This window comes from Stegodyphus dumicola, chromosome 4 (assembly GCF_044657685.1).
Source record: "Stegodyphus dumicola isolate Sdum_Otavi_A_Nest chromosome 4, ASM4465768v1".
Lineage (NCBI taxonomy): Eukaryota > Metazoa > Arthropoda > Arachnida > Araneae > Eresidae > Stegodyphus > Stegodyphus dumicola.
Window position 1 is genome coordinate 244705872 of NC_140771.1, and position 20661 is coordinate 244726532.

A 20661-nucleotide genomic window follows, 5' to 3' on the forward strand; every position below is an offset into this window, starting at 1 on the left:
TAAATATTTTCGTCATTTAAAACATTCTGTAACTGGAAGTCAATGACTACGACCAAGTATTGCCAAAATCCGGGTAAGAACTTTTAAATTGGGTACAGCGGATAGCAATATAAAAGGGAGACGCACAGCTAGATGTTATAACAGTTCCATCAGGTTAACTGAAGATTTCGCGCCCCCTGCTGCTTGCCAAGGATGGAAAATATTTAATTCTAAAATGTCGTAACATCAGTTTGGCGCCCCTTGGATTCTGCGCCCGGGAACAGATGCCCCCCTTGCCCCCCTCTAGCTACGCCCCTGTTTTTGAGTTATACGAGATACATTCGTACGTACTTACAGACGTTACGACAAAATCCCGTTTGAATCCATTTTACAATCCGTTTTAGAAAAAACAGAGTCCTTTATTCTGTGCGTAGGTACAGACGTCACACAAATGGGTTCGCAAACGATCAAAATGGATATTTCCGTTGATATATGGTACTTGAAATTTTTCGCGAATACAATATTTCCTTTATTTCGTACAAGACTTTTTTTTTTTTTTTTTTTTTTTTTTTTGTATATAATATATAAAGAATAATACTCTTCTGTCTGTTTTCGAACTTCTGAGCGTTAAAAAGAAATCTAAGCGTGAAAAAAGAGGCTATCTGAATGATAAAAGGATTTTTATCACTATCTTATAAATAGACAACTAGCCTATTTCTTCCATGGATAGAGGGAAAAGGTCAGTAATTAGAACATTGAAAAGATTCAGACTCAAGTAGGGTGTCTGTTTTTCAAGGTTTTTACAACTGATATTATTTCAGATCAATTTTCTTTATATCGAACATTGAATACTCTTCAAGGAATTTAAAATTAGAAATAAAAACAAGTTTTCTTAAGAATTTTAAAATCAACAGAAACAGAAACGACAAATACTGTATTTTCCGGACTATAATTTGACACCGAGATTTTGTTTAAAGAGCCAATAATTTTAGGCACATGCGGTATATAAGTCTAATGCATAAGCTTATTATTAATTGATATTCCAGGATTTTCCCTCTTTAAAAGCATAAAAATTGAGATTGTTGTAAATTCATTTATAAAATGATACGATTCTTTAGATCGGAAGGAAGATTATTTTTTGGAAGTTTGAGAATGAAAGTGAAACTTCCGGTAATTTGAATACTGATGGGCCAATAATAGCGACGTCAATTTATTTCCTTTTTATTAAAAGGAAATTAAATGAACACTTAATTTCCGGATGATGTTTTTACGTCTATACCTATGATTAAGAGATAAATTAATTTAGAAAAATACCTGCAATTATTTTTAACTTGCTCTGAGCTTATACGGCCACTTTTACTCTCCCCCCCCACACACATTATGAAAATTTTGCATAAAATAAAAGTTTGGTTTTCAATTTTTGTAAATAAAAATGTCTTTATTTTATGTTTTATTTGAAATAGTAAATATATATTAAGTATATATATAGTGAACTTATTAAGTATTATAAGGTATTTCTCCCGCCTTCTTAGCGTGCTTTCGTGGTATGGTGGTCTGCACGCTGGACGCGTATTCCAGAGGTCTGTCTCTACAAGTGACGCCCGAACTAAAAAGGGTGGTGGATGATAATTCTCCACACCCAGGGTTTGGCGATTGGGTCCCCTAAAAAAATTATACTCCCTGTCGCCCTTTAAAACGATAGTATATAAGGTATTTCTCCCTCCTTCTTAGTGTGCCTTCGTGGTGTAGGGGTCTGCATGCTGGGCGCGTATTCTAGAGGTCCGTGGTTCGATTCCCGGCGAAGGCGTTGCTTCGAATAACTTAATGTCTCTACAAGACAATTAAAGAGAATGAGAGAAGTCATGGCGGTATTTTTACTGATTTTCTACGCAGAGACCCGTCGAACAGAAGAGGGAAAGAAAATTTGGTATGTTAAATATATCTATGATATGAAAATAATAATCAAACTATACAAAGGTAAATCCGGACCGACGCAATGTTTCAATTGTCAGAGGTACGGGCATACGCAGCGAGCATGCCACAACGAGCCAAGATGCGTTAAGATGCTTTGAAAAATAGTTGTATGCTTTAATAGTTTGAAGCGTAACTATTGATTGTGCTCTGCGATACTGAGAATAGCTGTACGAATATATTTTGTGGAAAGCTCCAGAACTGTAAAGTGTTTCTTTTGGTAAATTTTATCAAGGTATTATTAGTTCTGTGTGCATTCAATGTATTACGAACCCGTACGAACGCAGGTTTAAGAAGTTTGTCCAGCAAATGTTGTTGAAAATTCATTTTAAGCTACTTTCATTATTTTCCTAGTAACTGCACTCAGGATGTCTTTCCTTCCCATCCCTACTTTATTTTTATTTATTCCATTCCGTTCTGATTAAGTTCCTGTTATACTTCCGAATTATTTTTTAGATTAAAAAATACCTTCATCCTGTAATGCTAACCTAGAAAATGTGTTTATTTCTTTGCCAATTTTAAAACAACTTTTCTTATATCAATATTTTTTTTTTCCAGGATCTTAGAGTAATTTCTTTAACCTCCACTTTACGTATGCTAGTCATGGCCAGTTTTTACAGGTAAAGTAATCTTTTTATGATTTTAAAATTACTAATAGTTTAAAAAATATCTGGGTAAGTACTTTGAATTTTTTTCTCATTAAATTTGTCCAAACAAATTTTATAAGCATGCAAAGTGCACTCTGCAAAGAAAAAGGGTGGACAGTTCTGTATCTCCAGTTCTACAGAGCCGCTTGACGAAATTTAATTTGCGTTTTTTTTTGCTCCGAAAGAGTGACTTTGGATATATATTAGATTTCGGATAATCTTTGGATTATGGTAACTTGGTGATTTTATGGCGACAATTCGGCGACCAACCCTGCTACAGCAACCTGCTAGTTTTTGTTTGGACGCCATTTTGTTTTCACGAAGTAACTGCTAAAGTCCTAGCTAGTAACCTTTATCGCCTTACCAAAATGTCGCCAAACTACCTGTTACCATATTCCAAAGATTAGCCTAGATTTCTATATAGCATCATCCTAACATTGGTGTTTTAACACAAAATTGGACTTTTTCCGAAATGATATAAGGATATTTTTTCTATATTTCTTTGATTTTACGATATAAATTATCCCGGTACTTTTCCGTTTTGCCGGCGCAGGCGATAAAGTCGCCAATAATGGTACAACTGATGGCAAACGGAATATCCCAGGAATATCCTCGCTGGTAGCTTTTTACGCCTCATTTTCAAAATAAGTCGCAGCCATTTCTTATCAGATTCATTGTTTCTTTCAATACTGGCATACAATTACATAGAATTTTTAACAGATAGTCCAGTTTTATGCCCTAAGGTCAATCTAATGAGAATGCACTAGCGAAATAAAGCACTCTGGTTTTACATAATTTCTGAGTAAGCTATTCGTATGAACTGAAATAATTCTTGCATTTAAACTTGTATTCCAAATTAAGATTTAACTTGAAATTAATGTAGATAATTACTGAGAGAATTAGATTTTTTTAGTGTAGTTTACGTGAGATGAGATCACTTGGAGTCACGTGAATCAGGATGCTGTACCATGAAAGCATAGTAAATTCTTAAATTAATGACTTCTTACAAATTTATTGTCTTTATTTATTGGCTTTTTATTAAAATTTAAACGATATTAAAATGTTTATGCCCTCAAAACAAAAAATTCTTAGAACCAACATTTGTTAACATTTTATATGTGTATGCTCTGTGTTGTCGCCAATAAAGTTTGCTTGGCGAGATTTGCGCCGGCGAAACGGAAAAGTACCATTATCCCTAAATATTAAATTCTATAAAATTTGGGAAAAATTTTGCCGAGAAATTTTAAAAACTTATCTTGGCGCACTTTTTCCAGTTTGCGCCAAGAATAATTCACTTGTCGAAACTCTTAATTTATGGTAACCTACCTCCCTTTCCCTTTCATTATGCACGAGTGGAAAAAAAGGTGCATCGTTCATTCTTTCAAATAATTTTAACAAAGTGCATAAACCACATTTAGCATTATTATCTTTTATAACAAATATGCCAAATTTCTAAACGCAGTAATATATAAATTCACGTATATCTTGGGAAATTTTGAATAAAAAATCTAACTTTTCGCAGGTAGGCCTAGAAATGCATCTACTTTTTAAGGTGGTTGTAAAAACCTTTTAGGTCATAATTCAAAACAAATTTCGTAAAATTTATAAAAACTGCTAAAAAATACAAATTTAAAAAAAATGAATCAGAAAATATCTTGCGAATTTTATTTGGACTGAACCTAAATTTTGAATTGGGAAAGAATGAATCAATTAAGAATAATAAAAAAGAGATATTAATAAATATATACCAAATTCTATGAACATTGAGGAACTAAAGTTTTGAGAGCTAATTTTTTAAAAATTAGATTGCGATTTTTTAGAATTTAGCACTTTCGCATAATAGAATCGAAATATGGAAAAATCGTAGTATTGAAATCGTACAATCGAACAAATTGAAATCGTAGAATCGAAATATGAAAAAAAAGTCAATATGGGGTTTTCGAAAAAGTCCCATTTTATGTTAAAATATCTAAATGAAAGCAATGTTGCATAGAAATCTAATATATATCCTATGTCGCACTTTGGAGATATGAATAACGTAAATTAAATTTCACCAGTCGACCCAGTAGACCGGAGAAAATTGAACTGTCCCATTTCTTTTTGTGCAGACTGTACATATAAATTAGTACTCCAATTATGCGAACTCCGACTCTCCGAATCGTTTATTATCCGATTCGCTTTCTACAGAGTTTACAGTCAACGATTTCAGACATTATAAAAAGCAAACCTACACTTTTAAACTTCGCGTCACTGCTTGAAAACGAAGCTAGGAATTCTTCAAGAAAATCAGTGCAGCAACAAACAAAAATTTAGAAGATGTCGTTTTCAAGTGGTTTTTACAGCAACGTTCTATGACAAACCCAATTTCGTATCCGATTTTTTATGAAAAAGCCAAGACCGAGATGTGACAGATGTTCAGCAAGCAATGACTTTCAGCACTTGTAAGTACTGTATATTACGCTATATAACATACATGTACGCAAAAGTGTTGCTTAATTCTCATTTAATTAAACCTCTTTTCCTTTAAAAATCTTTTCAATCGTTTTAACTAAACTTCTTTTCCTTTAAAAATCTTTTCAATCGTTTTATCTAAACCTCTTTTCCTTTAAAAATCTTTTCAATCGTTTTAACTAAACCTCTTTTCCTTTAAAAATCTTTTCAATCGTTTTAACTAAACCTCTTTTCATTTAAAAATAGTTTTTTCTCCTCCATTTTTAACATACAGTAATTAATTAAAGTGTACGTAGACCGTTTCTTCGGAAAAAATCCAGTTATCCGAATTTTTGATTATCCGAATAGTGTCCGGTCCCAATTGATTCGGATAATAGGAGTTATATTGTATTTGTTTCTATGTATTGATAATTACATTTTTTGTATTTGTTTCTATGTATTGATAATTACATTTTTACTGGTTATTCGAAATAACACAAATCTGCTTATTTCCCCCTCCAATTACTCATAACATATTGAATTAGGCATGAAACAAACAATGGTACAAACAGCTGTTTTGTACGTGCCTATTGAATTAGACATGTGCTAAACAGCTGTACAGAACAATCTCTATCATACTGTTACGAAATGTTAAGGCGCGGTAAGATAGCTTCCCCACAAAGCAGATTTAGGGTTGCTATAAAATGGCAAGGGACGGTAAAGTTGTCAAACTTGGCGAGAAATCGTCTATTTGGCGACAAAATTGGCGATATGCCATGGACGGATGGAGAACCGTCTGGAACGAATTCTTACCGTTTAGCCCAGAATGTTCTCGAACACAAGCCGAATGCTATATAAACCCTGCTCGTCCGCAGTCAGTGTGTGGGCCTCGTCGAGAGGGCGAGTGAGTGTGCCTCGCATAGAGTGCGAGATAGTTAGTATCGAGTGTGTCTCATCTAGTTAGTCCGTGCGGAGAGAATCGAGTTAACAGCCGGTCAGCGAGTGCCGAGTGGATCGTCGAGTGCACCGAAGGATCCTCTCTTAGTGCATCGTCGAGAGAGCGTGTTGAGCTCCGTGAACAACTGAAACGAAGAGTCGGGAGCTGTGCTTTGTGTGTCGTCGAGTGCATCGCGAGTTGTAGCGTGGAGAGTCTCAAGAGTACGTGGGGTTCCGAGTACGACCAAGTAGGGTCGGGAGTTGAACTCTGGTGCTTTGCAGTGAAGCTGTCTCCAGTTATAGCCTGATAGTGTGAAGGCTGTGTCGCTGATTGTGTCAGCGTATGTATAGTAGTTCTTCGACGACTGTTAAACGTGGCTTTGGAGCTGTCCTGATTAGTACTGGCTAAATAAGTGCTGTCGTCGTTATTCACTCCAAATCCACACGAACCCCGTACGAACGTGAAGGAAGAAAATAACGTAACAACTGCTGTCAGAAAAAAAAAATAACGTAACAATTGCTGTCAGAAGTGGGATTTGTGAGTGAATGCCAGTGACCCGCCTGCAGAGAAAAACCATGGCTGAGGAGATTGAGACTTTGATGGACATTTTAGCCGAGATAAAAGCCGGATATGATACCATGAGGGCTGAGATCAAAGACGGATTGAAAGAATTAAAAGCAGGAAGAGAAGTGTTACATCTAAACTCCGGACTATCAGCACTATTACATCTAAACTCGAGAATAATCCTACGGAAAGAATGTAGTTAGAACTCTGAACCCGAACTCGAATGACTGTTAGCTGGAGAGCGCGTAATTTTTATGTAACCTAAGAATTGTATATAAAATGTATCTAAATATAATCTGTTTATATCATACAGAAGTCTCAGTCTTTGTTCAAAAGCTTCGAATTTAGATGTTTCATCGAATAAGAATTTAGAATGGAACAAGCTCGGCTCCCGGGTGAAAGAAAAGGTAAGAGATCTTTTTTTACCTTTTAGAATTCTATTGAGAGATTCGACAAGCAGAAGCCCAACGAGAAGAAATGTCGGCCAAGAAAAGGTACGAGAGCAACTCCAACAGGTGGAAGTGGAGCTTACAGAAGAAACTGGAGCCATAAAAGACGACGTGGAAATGAGAGAAGTGGCATCTGAAGTATCAAAGAAGGAAGAAATGAAGGAAGTAGCTAGTGAATTGTCTGAGGAAGATCAAGAAATGAAGGACGAAACATCCAACGGGATTAAAGAAAAAAAGAACGAAAACATGAAGAAATAAAAGACGAGAAAGAAGCTTTTGATTCTCAAATGCCTGAACTGGAAATGGCAGAAAGTGAAGATGCGACTGTTCAGTTCGTCGAAACTGATAGTGAAATTAAGAAATCGCAAGCAGGAAGTGTTGAACCATCTGAAAGTGCATGTGATGCAGAGATGGGAGAAGCTGATGTGCAGCTTAAGCAGTGTGCTCCAGTATTGCAAGAAAATTCACCCACTCCACAAACTGAATGTGTATCTTCTAATACAGATTATGCGGATACGGACTTGATTCTAAACCAGGATACTTGCGTTTGTAAAGTATCCCATTGACTCTGATGCAGAATTTGAAGCTGGTTACCAGAAAACGGGGGAAAACTAGTATGTACCAGCTGCTAAAAATACCGAGGACAAGAATTAACTGTATCTGTATTGTATAGCTTAAACTTTATAATATTTAACGGAATTTCCAATTTTCCATAACTTCTCAAATGCATTTATAAAATATGATTGATCTATAAAATTATTAAGTGTATATATATATATATATACATTTGTAATAATAAAATTCCATAGTCAAGAATACAATAAATATTCTAACTGTATGTTCTTTTCATTTTTAATGGCGACGTTCTCATATTTGAAAGTACGTGGAATTAAATGCACAGCCCCGTAGTCAAGTTGTTTTTCCCGCCTTTTCTACACGTACAGTTATAGAATGTTCTGGAAATATTTCAAGCGAACTGGATTGGCTGACGAGGCTGACGTCATTTCATGGAAGCGCCGCCTTTCCAGAGGCTATAAAAAAACTCGCAAAAGGAATATCGGGGCTTTTTCTTAAATGTCACGATGCAGTAAACTTCATACAAAATGTTATTAGTAGTTCTTTTTTATTTACTCCGGACATCAGATTTTTGTAATTGCTATTTTCTCCTGAAATATAATAAATGGATCCTGTTTTTTAAAACTATCGTCTGATAATTTAAGCTACGACTACATTGATGATTCTTCAACAATCTATTTATTCCTGACAAAAGCTGGTATACACTTAATAATTTTATAGATCAATTTCACAAAATGTGTATATATGATGTATATATACATATATATACATTTTGTGAAAACACCCCAAACTTAAAATTACCGCGCGAAAATGTTAAAAAAAAAAAAAAAAAAAAAAAAAAAAAAAAAACTAATGAAACGTTGTACATCATCGCTTACGGTAACATATAACTGATTGGTAATCTTCATTAAGAAATGTATTTCTATACGCACGAGTGTATGTATGTATGTATGAGCGTATATGTATATGGGTAGTTACACATATACATATATAAGCACATATACACATGCATACATGAACACATACATCTATACATAACATATATACATTTCTGAATCCGGACCCGATAACAGAAGAGTGCTGATATCATGCATAGCCATCAAAATTTTAACTAACGTCTACAGACCTACAACTCTTATTTCACACTTTTCAGCAAGAAACTGAATTTATTTTCAGTTAGTTTTTAAAGTACCTTTTGTATACTTCAACGTTCCTTCACAACGGATGTTATTTCATGTTGTATTTAGGCTTTCGTTGTTTCTAAAAATTAATACAGCAAGAATAAAAAAATGCTACTGTAAGAAATGAATAATACGCACCCATACTTTCTTTACTTCTTTATGAAATATATTTTTCAAAATTATTTCTTACACCTCACTCGTTCAAGTTATGGCCAAATGTTTAAAAATGATACCAATATATCAGAAAACCTGCTCGTGGATTATCCGTTACAAAAATGTTGACCGGAAACTTTGAATATTATTATCATAATGATAGTCAGATCGGGAATGATGTTTAACTAGCTTTCTCTCACGTGACCTTCCACGTAATGAATGGAGAGCCGTGTTGTTTGCTACAAACTACAATTTTTTTAATGTGTTTTATGATTTCTGCGTTTAATTGAAAATTCAGCAACTCGGTTGAACTGAGCTTCTAACATATATTTTAATTAAAATTTTATTTTTAAATGAACTATACAGATTTTACTCAAATAGTAACTTTAAAGCGAAGGTAATTCTGGCATCATCATCTGCATAAGGTTGCATAAATACAGTCGGATGCTCGTTTTAATGGCCTTTCATTATACGGACCATTTCAATAAAACGACGACTCAAAAACTCCCATATTAATTATATGTCGTGTCCATAAAACAACTTATGCGCCCTTTATTTTTTTTCAATGATTGGTCGGCTTTTTTTTTAACCTATTCAATGGCGGCACTTACCTATTCAGCCTTGCTCTCTTCTAAGGCCAGAAATGGAGTCCATTTTATTGTGGAGACGCCTAAATAGGCAGCCGCCGTTGCCTCCTATGAAAGAACGGACAGCTACAACCATGCCTTCTCCGGAATTCGCACACCTATACTGTCTGGATGGCTTTCGTAGACATATACTTCCCTGACATTTTTTAATTTGGAAAAAAAAAAAAAAAAAAAAAAAAATCAGTTTTGTAAAAATTACGAAACTAAACTTTTAAATGAATATATATAAATAATCCATATATATAAATAAAATCCATATATATAAATCTATATATATAAAATAAAATTATATATATAAAATTTTAATCAATATAATTCATATATATATAAAATAAAATCAATCATATATATAAAATAATCATTCAATCCATATATATAAAATAAAATTTTTTACACATCACAAAAAATTGAGTGAAAAATCTTTGGCACCCAAACGACGAAAATTGATCGAGATATTTAATTTCAAAGTTTGCGATTTTTTTAATCTTTTTTTGCTTTTCCTTGAAAAGTTGACTAGCAAAATAAATTAGAATAATTCGAGGTACATTATTTCCTTTTAACATCATTTAGCGATATTACGCTGTCATTTACTATTTCATAGCACATTGTAATTTATTTATTCCATTATCTCTGGTATGCCGAGAGCACTTACGCGAGTATTATATACGTTATTAAATGCTAAAATGCATTAATAATATTGTTGCGTGCGTACGGTTTCGTAATGGTATTAAAAATGTTAAACACAAAGCAATGCAAAGCGCATCTAAAAAGCGAAGCTCTCATGGATATTTCAATACTCCGAATTCAGCTGTGAACTAAAAGCTGAGAACTGATGCTCTCTCCGGTCTTATATATTGTCTCCCCCCCGGCCACCGGTAAATATTCAGTATCTTCCATTCCCCGAAATTACTCCACGGCACGTACAGTTAAAGTACAAGGTCCGGATAGGTTATACCCACATGTAGGGATAATTTACTGTCTGTCTAGCAGAAGAACAACTTCCGGCCACAGTGTCTGGCGGGCGGCGGTCGTTATAGCTACAGGGATAGAACCAAGGGTTGCTTTATTATAATTTTGTTTTGGGGGACTATTGGCTGAGGGGAAAACAGTTTATCATTCCTTTTCAAGACACCCCTACGAGAAATGGGTCAAACGTTTCTGCGGCAACAGACAACTGCAGACTAACTGGCGAGAGCTTTTCTTATGATAGACAGACTGTACAGTTATAGAGGGACAAGGTCAAAAAAGTCGCCAAATGGTCACCAAATTTGAAAGAGTCAGAAAACCAGTTTAAAACACAGATACCAGTTTAGCGGCATTTGACGATTTCTGTCCAAATTTGGAGATAAAAATTAGTCGCCAAAACCATCGCCAGCTTGGCGATATTTCACCAGTTCAGCGGGATAACCCTGTAACCTTACTTTTCCGGCAGAGCTTCCCTTTTTCAAGAAATTTCAAGTTACGTTATACAAATGATACTACACTTTCATAAATAATTTCACTAAAAGTATTTACATATAAACACAATTCGTAGCAATATAATTTCACTAAAATTAATTATATATATGCAAAATTCGTAATACAGTCAAAAGTCGTTAATCCGGACTCATCGGGACTTCGGCGATGCCGGATTATCGATTTTTCCGGATTATAGATCATCAGTTTAAATCTGGTAAGATGGCATGCAGAAATTATAAAATTAAAAATATGAAACCGTAATTTATGAAATAAAGAACAATTATTATCATCTAAAGGATATCAAAATTTACAAAAAAAAAGCTTAATATTTATTTGTTTACTTTATTAAACATTTCTTTCAATGTAAGTTGCTTCGTTTTATGTCATAATACTTTCTCTTTAATTCTATAAACAGACGTAATTTCTTGTTCAGTTACAAAGTTCCGCTGTTCAAGGCCTATACTTGCTGTGTTAATAAAACGAAAACATCTGCCCTGAAGATAAGGATAGTGCTGACAGATCAACTTCCAATTCATTGCGTGCCGTGGCGTTTCCCCCCCCCCCGCCGCACAGCAGCGTGAAATTGATAAACAGATTTCGGAAGGGTTAGGTCATTTTTTTGCAGCAATTCCACTTTTGTTTAATGGACTTCGAAACATACTTTCGCTTTGTAGATCCTTTACATATTAGTAAGTATATATCGGAAATTCTATTTGACATAATCGAAAGTTCAAGCTTATAAAATTGCTCTAACAGTCTGCAAAAAATAATAAGCCGGATCCAATTCGAAGATTGAGGAACAACGCAATCTGCAACATTAACTGAATTAGATAATTTTAGCTTAGCTTATACCCTCCGTTATACATTAAGCGCGCATGCGTAAACGTATTTTTCGCATGCGCACACGCATATTTGCAGCCGTAAAGGTCTTACGCGCATGCGTCAGGGCGGCGCATGCGCAGAAAGTTTGTAGCTTTGAGGTCCGGATTATAGATCATTCCGGATTATGGGTGTCCGAATTAACGACTTTTGACTGTAATATTCAAATACAGTTTTATTATTTTACGATCATAACCTAAACGCCATTAGAAAGAGGAAAAATAAAAAGGCATTAAATTGGACCAGACGGGTATTCTTCACTTTTAATTTATGCATGTAATGTTTTGAATTAGTTATGTGCCAATACTAGATCCTGTGTTTTCTGGAACATGGAATAAAGTTAATTGCAGAAGATCTCCTTTTTGGAGATTAAATCTGTATCGATAATGTTTCACTACAGTATGTTCAGCCATAATCATCAGTTAATGTACTAAAATCAAACTCCTTTTTCTAAACTTATATTTCATTTTTAGTTACGTACGGATTTAAATATTTCATTCCTAAATTTGTGCAAGTTTTCTAAGCATGATCTCAAATTTAAAACTTAATAACCTCTCTCAATTTTCGTCGCACGAGATTTAAATGTTTTATGTTCAATTTTTAAAATGAGTATATTTTTAGGGAGTATAATTATAGGGGCTCATATAAAAGTTAATAAACTTCATAATTTTTACAGATCTGATGTTTTAAGTTTAAAAATCTCGTAACGTGAATAATTTATCATTTCGAACATTTCTGCAAGTTTGAAGTTGTTGTAAAGAAAGGCAAATAAGGACTTTTATGGGCAGGATGTGTTTAGCCTCTCTCCACTGTAACCAGTACTCATCATAACGCCCCTTTTCTTTAGGATATGAAAAATTGTTATAATAAGAACCATAAGTACATTTAAAAAAATCTGTTGTGGACATCAATACGGCTTTCTTACGACTTATAAAACTACACACTTTTTGCTGCACTTCATTTAAACTTAATTCCTCGAATTTCATTAAAGATATATTTCTCATTCAATCAATTCAATTGCGGCTGGGCAAAAATACATAAAAGCACAAAACATCTTCATTAAAAATTGTGAAATACGAAAAAAACCTCAGTACAGTTAAAAACAATTGAAAAACAATTTTTACAATTAAATTAAAGCTTCTACGCCAAAATAAGAAATTCGGTTAACGGGTAAGAAGAAATTTTTGGTGCACAAAATTGAAAATTTACTTTTGGTCCCACTCGGCAAAAAACGCTGAAGATGGTGCACCAACTCGCGAATCTACTAATAGTTTCAAACGAAAACTAATGACAGCCTCGTTAGGCCTAGCGTCCTTTTAAAATTGTTTGATAGTTCTATAACTATTTCATACAAATTTTTTAACGTTCTACGGCTATTCGTTTTTGAGTTATGCGAGATACACAGACATCAAGAAAAAGTCTCTTCGGAAACCATTTTAAATCTGTTTTACAATTCGTTTTGGAGGAGGAAAAAAAAAAAGTTTTTTATTCTGTCTTTAGGTACAGGTGTTACAAAAAAAAAAAAAAAAAAAAAAAAAAAAAACATTCAAACGGATTCAAGCGCTTTCAAAATGGATATTTATTGTGAAATATGGTATCCGAAATTTTTCGCGGTTACAATACTTCCTTTACTTCATAGAATTAAAATTCTAGCGAGCAATATGTTTATCTTCTTACTTTTTTCTCAGTCCATTGAAATGCGGATGAGAAAAAGACTTCTAAAAAGGAAAAGATAATTTTATTTTAATGCGGAAATTACTTCATATTAATTTTAAGGACATATGCTCGTATTTAAGCTTCTGTTGAACCCGTTTGAAAGAAAGAATATTATGCTTCGAAAATTAGATATTTTCTTAAGTTCGTTCAAAAGGCCAATTTCGACTGAAAAACTCATTTTTTTAAAAACTTAATATTTTTTAAGGCCATATTCTTAGTTGTCGAAAACAGCTTTTCTCTTCTTGATATGTTGATTAGAAGTCGAGATATACCAGTTTTTCTGAGATACAACAAACCGGAAGTAACTGTCTGCAAAACCGGAAGTTAAAGTTTAAAGGACAAATTAAAGGCGCAACTTCCACTTTTTTTCTGTGTTACATATAAATTACATAATTTTAATCCTTTCGATATGTTTGGAGAATCTGGCAAAGTATTTTCATTATGTATTTTCTCTTTTACGTTTGGCAACAACGTTTCAAACTTATTGTTTTGTTTACATTGAGATTTCGGTATTTCGGTTTTGTGGACAAATTTCCTGCACTAATTTATCAGCTAAAGATTCGTTTTTCTGCACTTTTTTATTCTGTTTAATAATCGAAAGTTCGAGATTGCCAAAATTTATACGTAGTCATTCAAAAAACGAAAATTTTACGGCGACTAATACACTATATATGTGACTGCTGATGCTGCTAATCACAATGAAACTGAAACATCTGTCTATGAAATTATCTGGAACATTTATTGCAAATGAAAAAAGTGATTTTGATGAATTAAAAGGCAATCATAACGTTGAGGTTTCTGTTCTTTTAAATGTTATACTCTTACTTTGTCACGTGTAATGCAGGAGCATTTTTAGTGAATATTTGTGTATATAATGTCATGTAACAATCTGAAAACTTTAAACGTGATTTTTGATTAGTTGTTTTTTTCATTATTTCATTTCACGGCAACCATGATAACTCTAAACGTTCATTATAGAATCACTTGAAATTTTCCACACACGTTTTATACATTATTATGCATAATGTAGACTAGCAGGTAAAAAATTAAACCCATAGAATTTAAGTTACATCATTTTTTCTTCAATAGCGTGTGTATTTTTTAAAAAAAATTAGTGTTTTCTGACATATTTGACCATATTTTGCCAGTGAATCAATATTTTCAAATTATTCTGGTTCAATACATGTTTCTAAGTTATATGTATAAAATAAAGCCGAAAATAGATTTTTATCAACAATATTTTCCTGTCAGTGATGGTTGATATTTTTATTAATTTTGATATACAATTTTCAGTTTTTCGCGTACATTTCTCAAAATAATGATTTTTTATCGCTTTTGCAGTGATTACGTTTAAGTTTGAGTACAGTTCATTAAAAAAATCACTTAAATTCAAAAATATAACAAACATTTTGAAAAACGCCCTTCGAACGAGGTCGGTTACCTTAAAATAATATTTAAATTATCAATACAAACTAAAGTAGCAGTATTAATGTAAAACGTTTTTAAAAAAATTGTTGCATTCATGTTGGGAAGATGAAATCGTATTTTAGACAATAATAATCCTCAAAAAAATAACTAAATAAAAGTTTACGATTTTGAAAAGGATGGCTTTTTTTATTTGGTAGAATATTAAGTATCGGCCTAATTTTGTGACAGTTTTCCTGCTTAGAACAGAAGATAGCAAACAGAAAAAAATTACGATGTTTCTCAAACGGAAATTTAATGTTTCTTTATTGGAAAATTTACTTAACATAAAAAGAGAGAGAAAGAAAGAAATATGCGTTACTAAAACAAAATCATATTTCATAGTTTCAGTTGTAAGAAATAATTTTTTGAACTAACCAGTTGTTTACATTCACCACCTTTACTGTAATTCTACCTTTCGATTTTTCTGCCAGAATGCTAATTTTTGGTTCGCAAAATAGAATTTCATATAGTATGTAGCTCAAAAAGATTTAAAAGTTTGCTTATTGAAGACATCTACATATGAAACAAACTATTATAATTTAGTTCATTTAGTTTATCTCACTCTGAGGAATGATACAACCATTGAACATGCTAATTTAACATATAAACTAAACAACTCAGAAATTTCCCATAAAGATTTAGAATGCAGTATAAATTCTTACAAAAACATCCTTGTATAATAAGATGCACGTTGCTTCAGTATTGCTGATGCTTGTAATAATAACTGTTGGAATATGTAGGTGAGCTAAGTTCATCAAAATTAACTACATTTGGTAAAAATTGTAGCGTTCATGTCTTCTTTACATTCATAGATTTAACTCTAATATCTATAATGGAAGTTAATATAAATAATTTTACTTTCCGATATTTATGTGTATTAATAAAAAACTTAATTATAATAGTTAAAATATTAAAACACACCGCAATGCTATTAATAAAAATTTAGTGGCGTTAAATATTTTGCGACACGGTAATTATAGTAATAAGAGAAAATTTTCCTTGTGTTTATGCTTCTGCAGTTATGCAATTGAATTATATCAATAATTTAGATCAGCATTTCATGAAATATGAATATATAATTATATATTATTATTCTTACATTGGAAAGTCTGAAAAATGTTATTCAAAGGCTTGGAATTATTTTTTCCACTGACTATGCACTTAATATTCCCAATAAAGTAAAACATTATTAATATTGGTAAGCATCGTTCATAAAAAATTATAAATCTTCGTTTTCTGAAGAAATTCGTAGAAATATGTTATAATTAACTGCTTTATTCATTCCTCCCTTATCACAGCTTGTTACAAGTGCCGTGCCATCCGAGACATTATTTTAAAACATATATCGTTCACATGTTTTGTCTTAAATAAGAAGGTTGCTCTTTGATTTAGCGCCAAATACCGCTGCTGGTATCGGTTTTCTAGTAATCCAGAGGCTGTATTTTTCCACTGTTATGGCAGGCTTTTTTTGTTTTTTTGTTACGTGCCAATGTTTTTCTTAAGTTTAATCGGATTGGAACTTCTTAGTTTAGTGATCGAGGACTGCCTGATTCAAAATCAAGAAGCGCACATCTTTACTAAGTGCAGCCCAGACGGTATAGTGATTAGAGGAGCTGACTGCGATACCGAAATGCCTGGGTTCGAATCCCGGAGAGGGCATGGATATAAATTGTCTGTCCCCTCATAGGTACCTCCATAATAAAATAACCGCCACTTCTGTCCTTAGTGATGCCGAAAGCTTAAAAATATCTAATGCCCGCCATTAAAAAAAAAAGAAAAATCTTTACTAAGTAAGTTATGAGCAGCTACTCTAAACATTGAAGAAAATTTTGATCATAACTGACAGATAAAAAATTAAGTCTTTAAACGAGGGAGGGTAAATGATAATACCTGCTAATGAAAGACTAATTTAGCCTCAGATATTTGGCAACTTTGGTGTTATTTATTTATAAAAGAGCAATTTAGTTTTATGGGTGTGGCATCAGTTGAAAATGTTTCTATTTATGTTTGTTCTATGGTAAATGACTTTGAACAAAATTGTTCTTATATGTTTCTTTTAATGTTTACTGAAGAAATGTGTGGCATTTAGCAAGATAGAACTTTGGAAAACATCAGCATGCGTCTTCATCTCTTCTGTGCATAATAAATATGTAAAGAAGTAATATAGAGACATGGGTACGTCTTCTTAACTCCCGTTAATGGAATATCTTTTTGAATTTTTGCTGTATGCTTCTCTGAATTCATTATATAGATATATTTTCTGTTCTTGCGACATTATCAATTGGTAAAGTTTGTACTAGAGAACTCATTGTGAAAAAAGCGGAGAATTTTTTTTTTCTACTCTCGTTTAAAAAATCGATTTTTTAAAGGAAAATAGAAAAAAAAAAAAATAATCGTCTTTCTTTAACTCAAATCATAAGAAGAAGGGCGGGTTTTCTTCCGGAAAGGATCCGTTGGCGCCGATGCGTATTTATTCGCCAAAAAGTGTCTTTTTCATTAAGTGCTTTGCTTGTCGATATTCTCAAAATTATGTTTAATAATTAGTACTACTGTACATTTAATAGATTAATGGATTCATTACTAAATAATACATTTAAAACCTTCATTTTACACAAGCAATTTTTCAAAGTTGTTTTTTGAATTTACTTGCCGATAGCTTAAAATATTTTATTTTGAAACAACTGTCTTTTTCATTATAAATTTGACAATGCAAGTATCTTCAATAATATTCAAATCCTTTAAAGTAACATTGTAAATAAAACTGGACTAAACATTATACATCTTGTTATTTTTCAAGATTCATTCAAACTTTGATTAATTACTCAAAGCAGTGATTTATTAACTTTAATGGCCCCGGGAATACATAAAAGTATTTTGTCATTTCAGAGAACCAATAATATTTTTTTTTTCATTCTAATCATCTATTGTATATAAACACCTAGCATCCTCTGAAAAGTAATTTTTAAAAATGCATTAAAAATATATCAAATTTTTAAGCATGAAAACTGATTTAATTCTTATTATTTTAGGTAAAAAAACAGTAATAAAAATAAAAACTAATTATTTAAAACGTATATTATTGCGTCCCATGTTAATCATAATATTTTAGGAGCCCAATGGTTCTGCGTGTTTAAAGTCATTTAAAAATTACATAAGATAACAGCTATACAGCCGTGTTAAATCCCCCCCCCCCCCAAATTTTCATCACCTCACCTGGTAGTGACGCACCGCTAGCCAGCGGCAAAACAAAGCCCCGAACAGACGAGAAATATTCTAAAAGCGAACCAGGTTGCTACCTCCGACAAACCAATTTGCCGAGTTACCAGCTTTGAACTTTTATCGCCATTTTTGGCAATGTTTACATTTAAGGGATCCTTTGCAGAAGTGCTTCCAAAAGGGCTAATAAAAGAGGTATAGATTTTGGTTTAATCCAAGTATCCGTTGCACACGGGATTTGGCAACCTTATGATGAGCAATAAAAACAGGATGTACAGTGGCTTCCAAAAGTGTTCGTACACTTATAATTTTTATTGAAATAGAGCTCTATCCATTAATTAAAAGTAAACCTTCTGAATGAGATTTTAATAATGAGATCTATGATCTATTCGTAACAAAATTACATGAAATATTTTTAAAATATAGCGAAACTTTATTTTTAAGAATTTAATAATAAAAAAAGAGACAAACATTTTATCTCACAAAAGTCTTTGTACACTGAAATATTTTTGGATAAAATCAAAATTAGAATTATCATTTGCCGCTTTTTTTAATTTTTGCATTATGGTGGCATTTAAAAAAATCGTTTGCTTTAATTTTATTGTTTACTTCATAATATTCTATTTATTATTGAAAAATGGGTCGCAGTCATAAAGAAATTACAAACAGCATTTGAAAATTGATAGTTTTTCACCATAGTAGTGGTAAATCAATTCGAAATATCGCCAAATTAGTTCATTTATCCCATTCTACAGTGCAATATGTGATAAAAACGCTTTACAATTTCACCTTGTGAGTTCTCAGAGAAGCTGCATTACATGGGCGTTCTGCCCGTAAAAAATTTTTTGTTAGTGAGAAAATCAGAAAGCTTAGTCTTTCATTCGCAAAATCAATGATAAGTACACCCAAAACATACTGGAATAATGTCTTATTTGCTGACGAAAGCAAATTTAACATTTTTGGTCCCGATGGTCGAATAATTGCATAGAGAAGATAAAATGAGGAACTTCATTCTAAGAACTTAGTTGGAACAGTTAAGCATAGTGGTGGACGTGTTCTTGTGTGGGGCTGCATGGTAGTATCAGAACTAGGTAATTTGGTATTTATTGATGGCATAATGAATCATTCTCTTTATTTAAATATTTTAAGAGACAATTTGAAATTATCAGCCCAAAATTTGGGTATTGGAAACAATTTTATTTTTAATCATGATAACAATCCTAAACATACGGCTCTCAACGTTCGCCTGTGGTGTCTCTATAATTGTCCACAGGTTTTGAAAATACCGCCTTAATCGCCAGATTTAAGTCCCATAGAACACATTTGGAAAGAACTGGAGGTTAAAGTACAAAAACACTACATCAAAACAGTCGGTTGATCTTTACAATATGGTAACTGGTAGTTTGGCGACATTTTGGAGGCGATAAAGGTTACTACCTGGCACTTTGGTAATAATGTGAGCAGTACTCAGTTCCGATTACGCATTATTTTGTGTGAGGGAAATGAGAGATCATGGGATATGTCATGTGATATTAATGGACGAATTACGGTTCTTTAATCGGAAAAGGGGGGAAATCGGGAAAAAATCTGGAAATTTTGTATTTGGCTTTATTCTGTGTTGTGTGAAACAGTGTTCGTGAATTTTTGGATCCCATGGCCGTAACTAAAGTGAATTCGAAATGGGTATTTATGTATGTATTAATTTAATGTATGTGCTCATTTATATTTTAAGTAGTGTTTTTGAATTTAATTATATTTTAATTAAATGATAGTTATTTTGTGAATTTTATGTTTGTAGGAATTCGGTATACGTTTTAGTTGAAGTAAACGTGCATGGAAATAATTTAAATATCTGACACTAAGTATTTGTAATGGTTGCGGTATGAATTCGTTGGTGACGTGTATAATGTAATAGACGATTTAGAGGTAAAATTTTTTGGATATTTTATTTATTTTATATGTGGAAATGTTCATATTTGGAAAGGGTAAATACTTTTTCGCGATCAGGTAATTTCGTATATGTTCTTTTTACCGGGTTTAAAGATTGAGAAAATTGTCATGTATTTTCGTGAAATTTTTCTAATTTATGAGAAAAAAGCAGTGTACATGGATATAGTGAAGAGTGTGCACAATGCCATTTTTGTGCAATTCTGGGATGTTTTTTTAAGTAAAAATAAGTCGGCGTGTACATGGTTTATGTGTATGTGTTATTTTGAAAAACGCGTAAGGAGTATGGTATTGTGCACTTTTTCCCAATTTTGCAGTGAATGTTTGTCATGATTAAGCAGTTTTGTTAGATAAAATTTCTAACATAAGTGTAATTCGGCTAGTAGATTGTTGGAAGAAGTGTTCAGTAGATAAAAAGAAAAGAAACATGTCTTTACTTCGTGA

General features: G+C 32.6%; 2 protein-coding genes across 4 annotated transcripts in view; one reads left to right on the plus strand and one right to left on the minus strand.

The window, feature by feature from the left end:
* LOC118193265 (uncharacterized) overlaps window positions 1–20661 on the plus strand; it is a 226946-nt gene that overhangs the window by 194375 nt on the left and 11910 nt on the right. The window contains exon 8 of the transcript XR_015040899.1: window positions 2509–2570. The gene's annotated coding sequence lies outside the window, so the exon portion shown is untranslated. The remainder of the gene's footprint in view (window positions 1–2508; window positions 2571–20661) is intronic.
* LOC118183504 (1-aminocyclopropane-1-carboxylate synthase-like protein 1) overlaps window positions 1–20661 on the minus strand; it is a 96625-nt gene that overhangs the window by 69445 nt on the left and 6519 nt on the right. Inside the window, exon 1 of one of the 3 annotated variants that reach the window (XM_035353082.2) lies at window positions 8873–9275. The exons of the other annotated variants lie outside the window; for them this stretch is intronic. Coding sequence (XP_035208973.1) covers window positions 8873–8876 — 4 coding nt within the window. The 5' untranslated portion in view covers window positions 8877–9275. Of the gene's footprint in view, window positions 1–8872; window positions 9276–20661 lie in introns of those variants that run through there. 3 annotated transcript variants of the gene reach the window in all.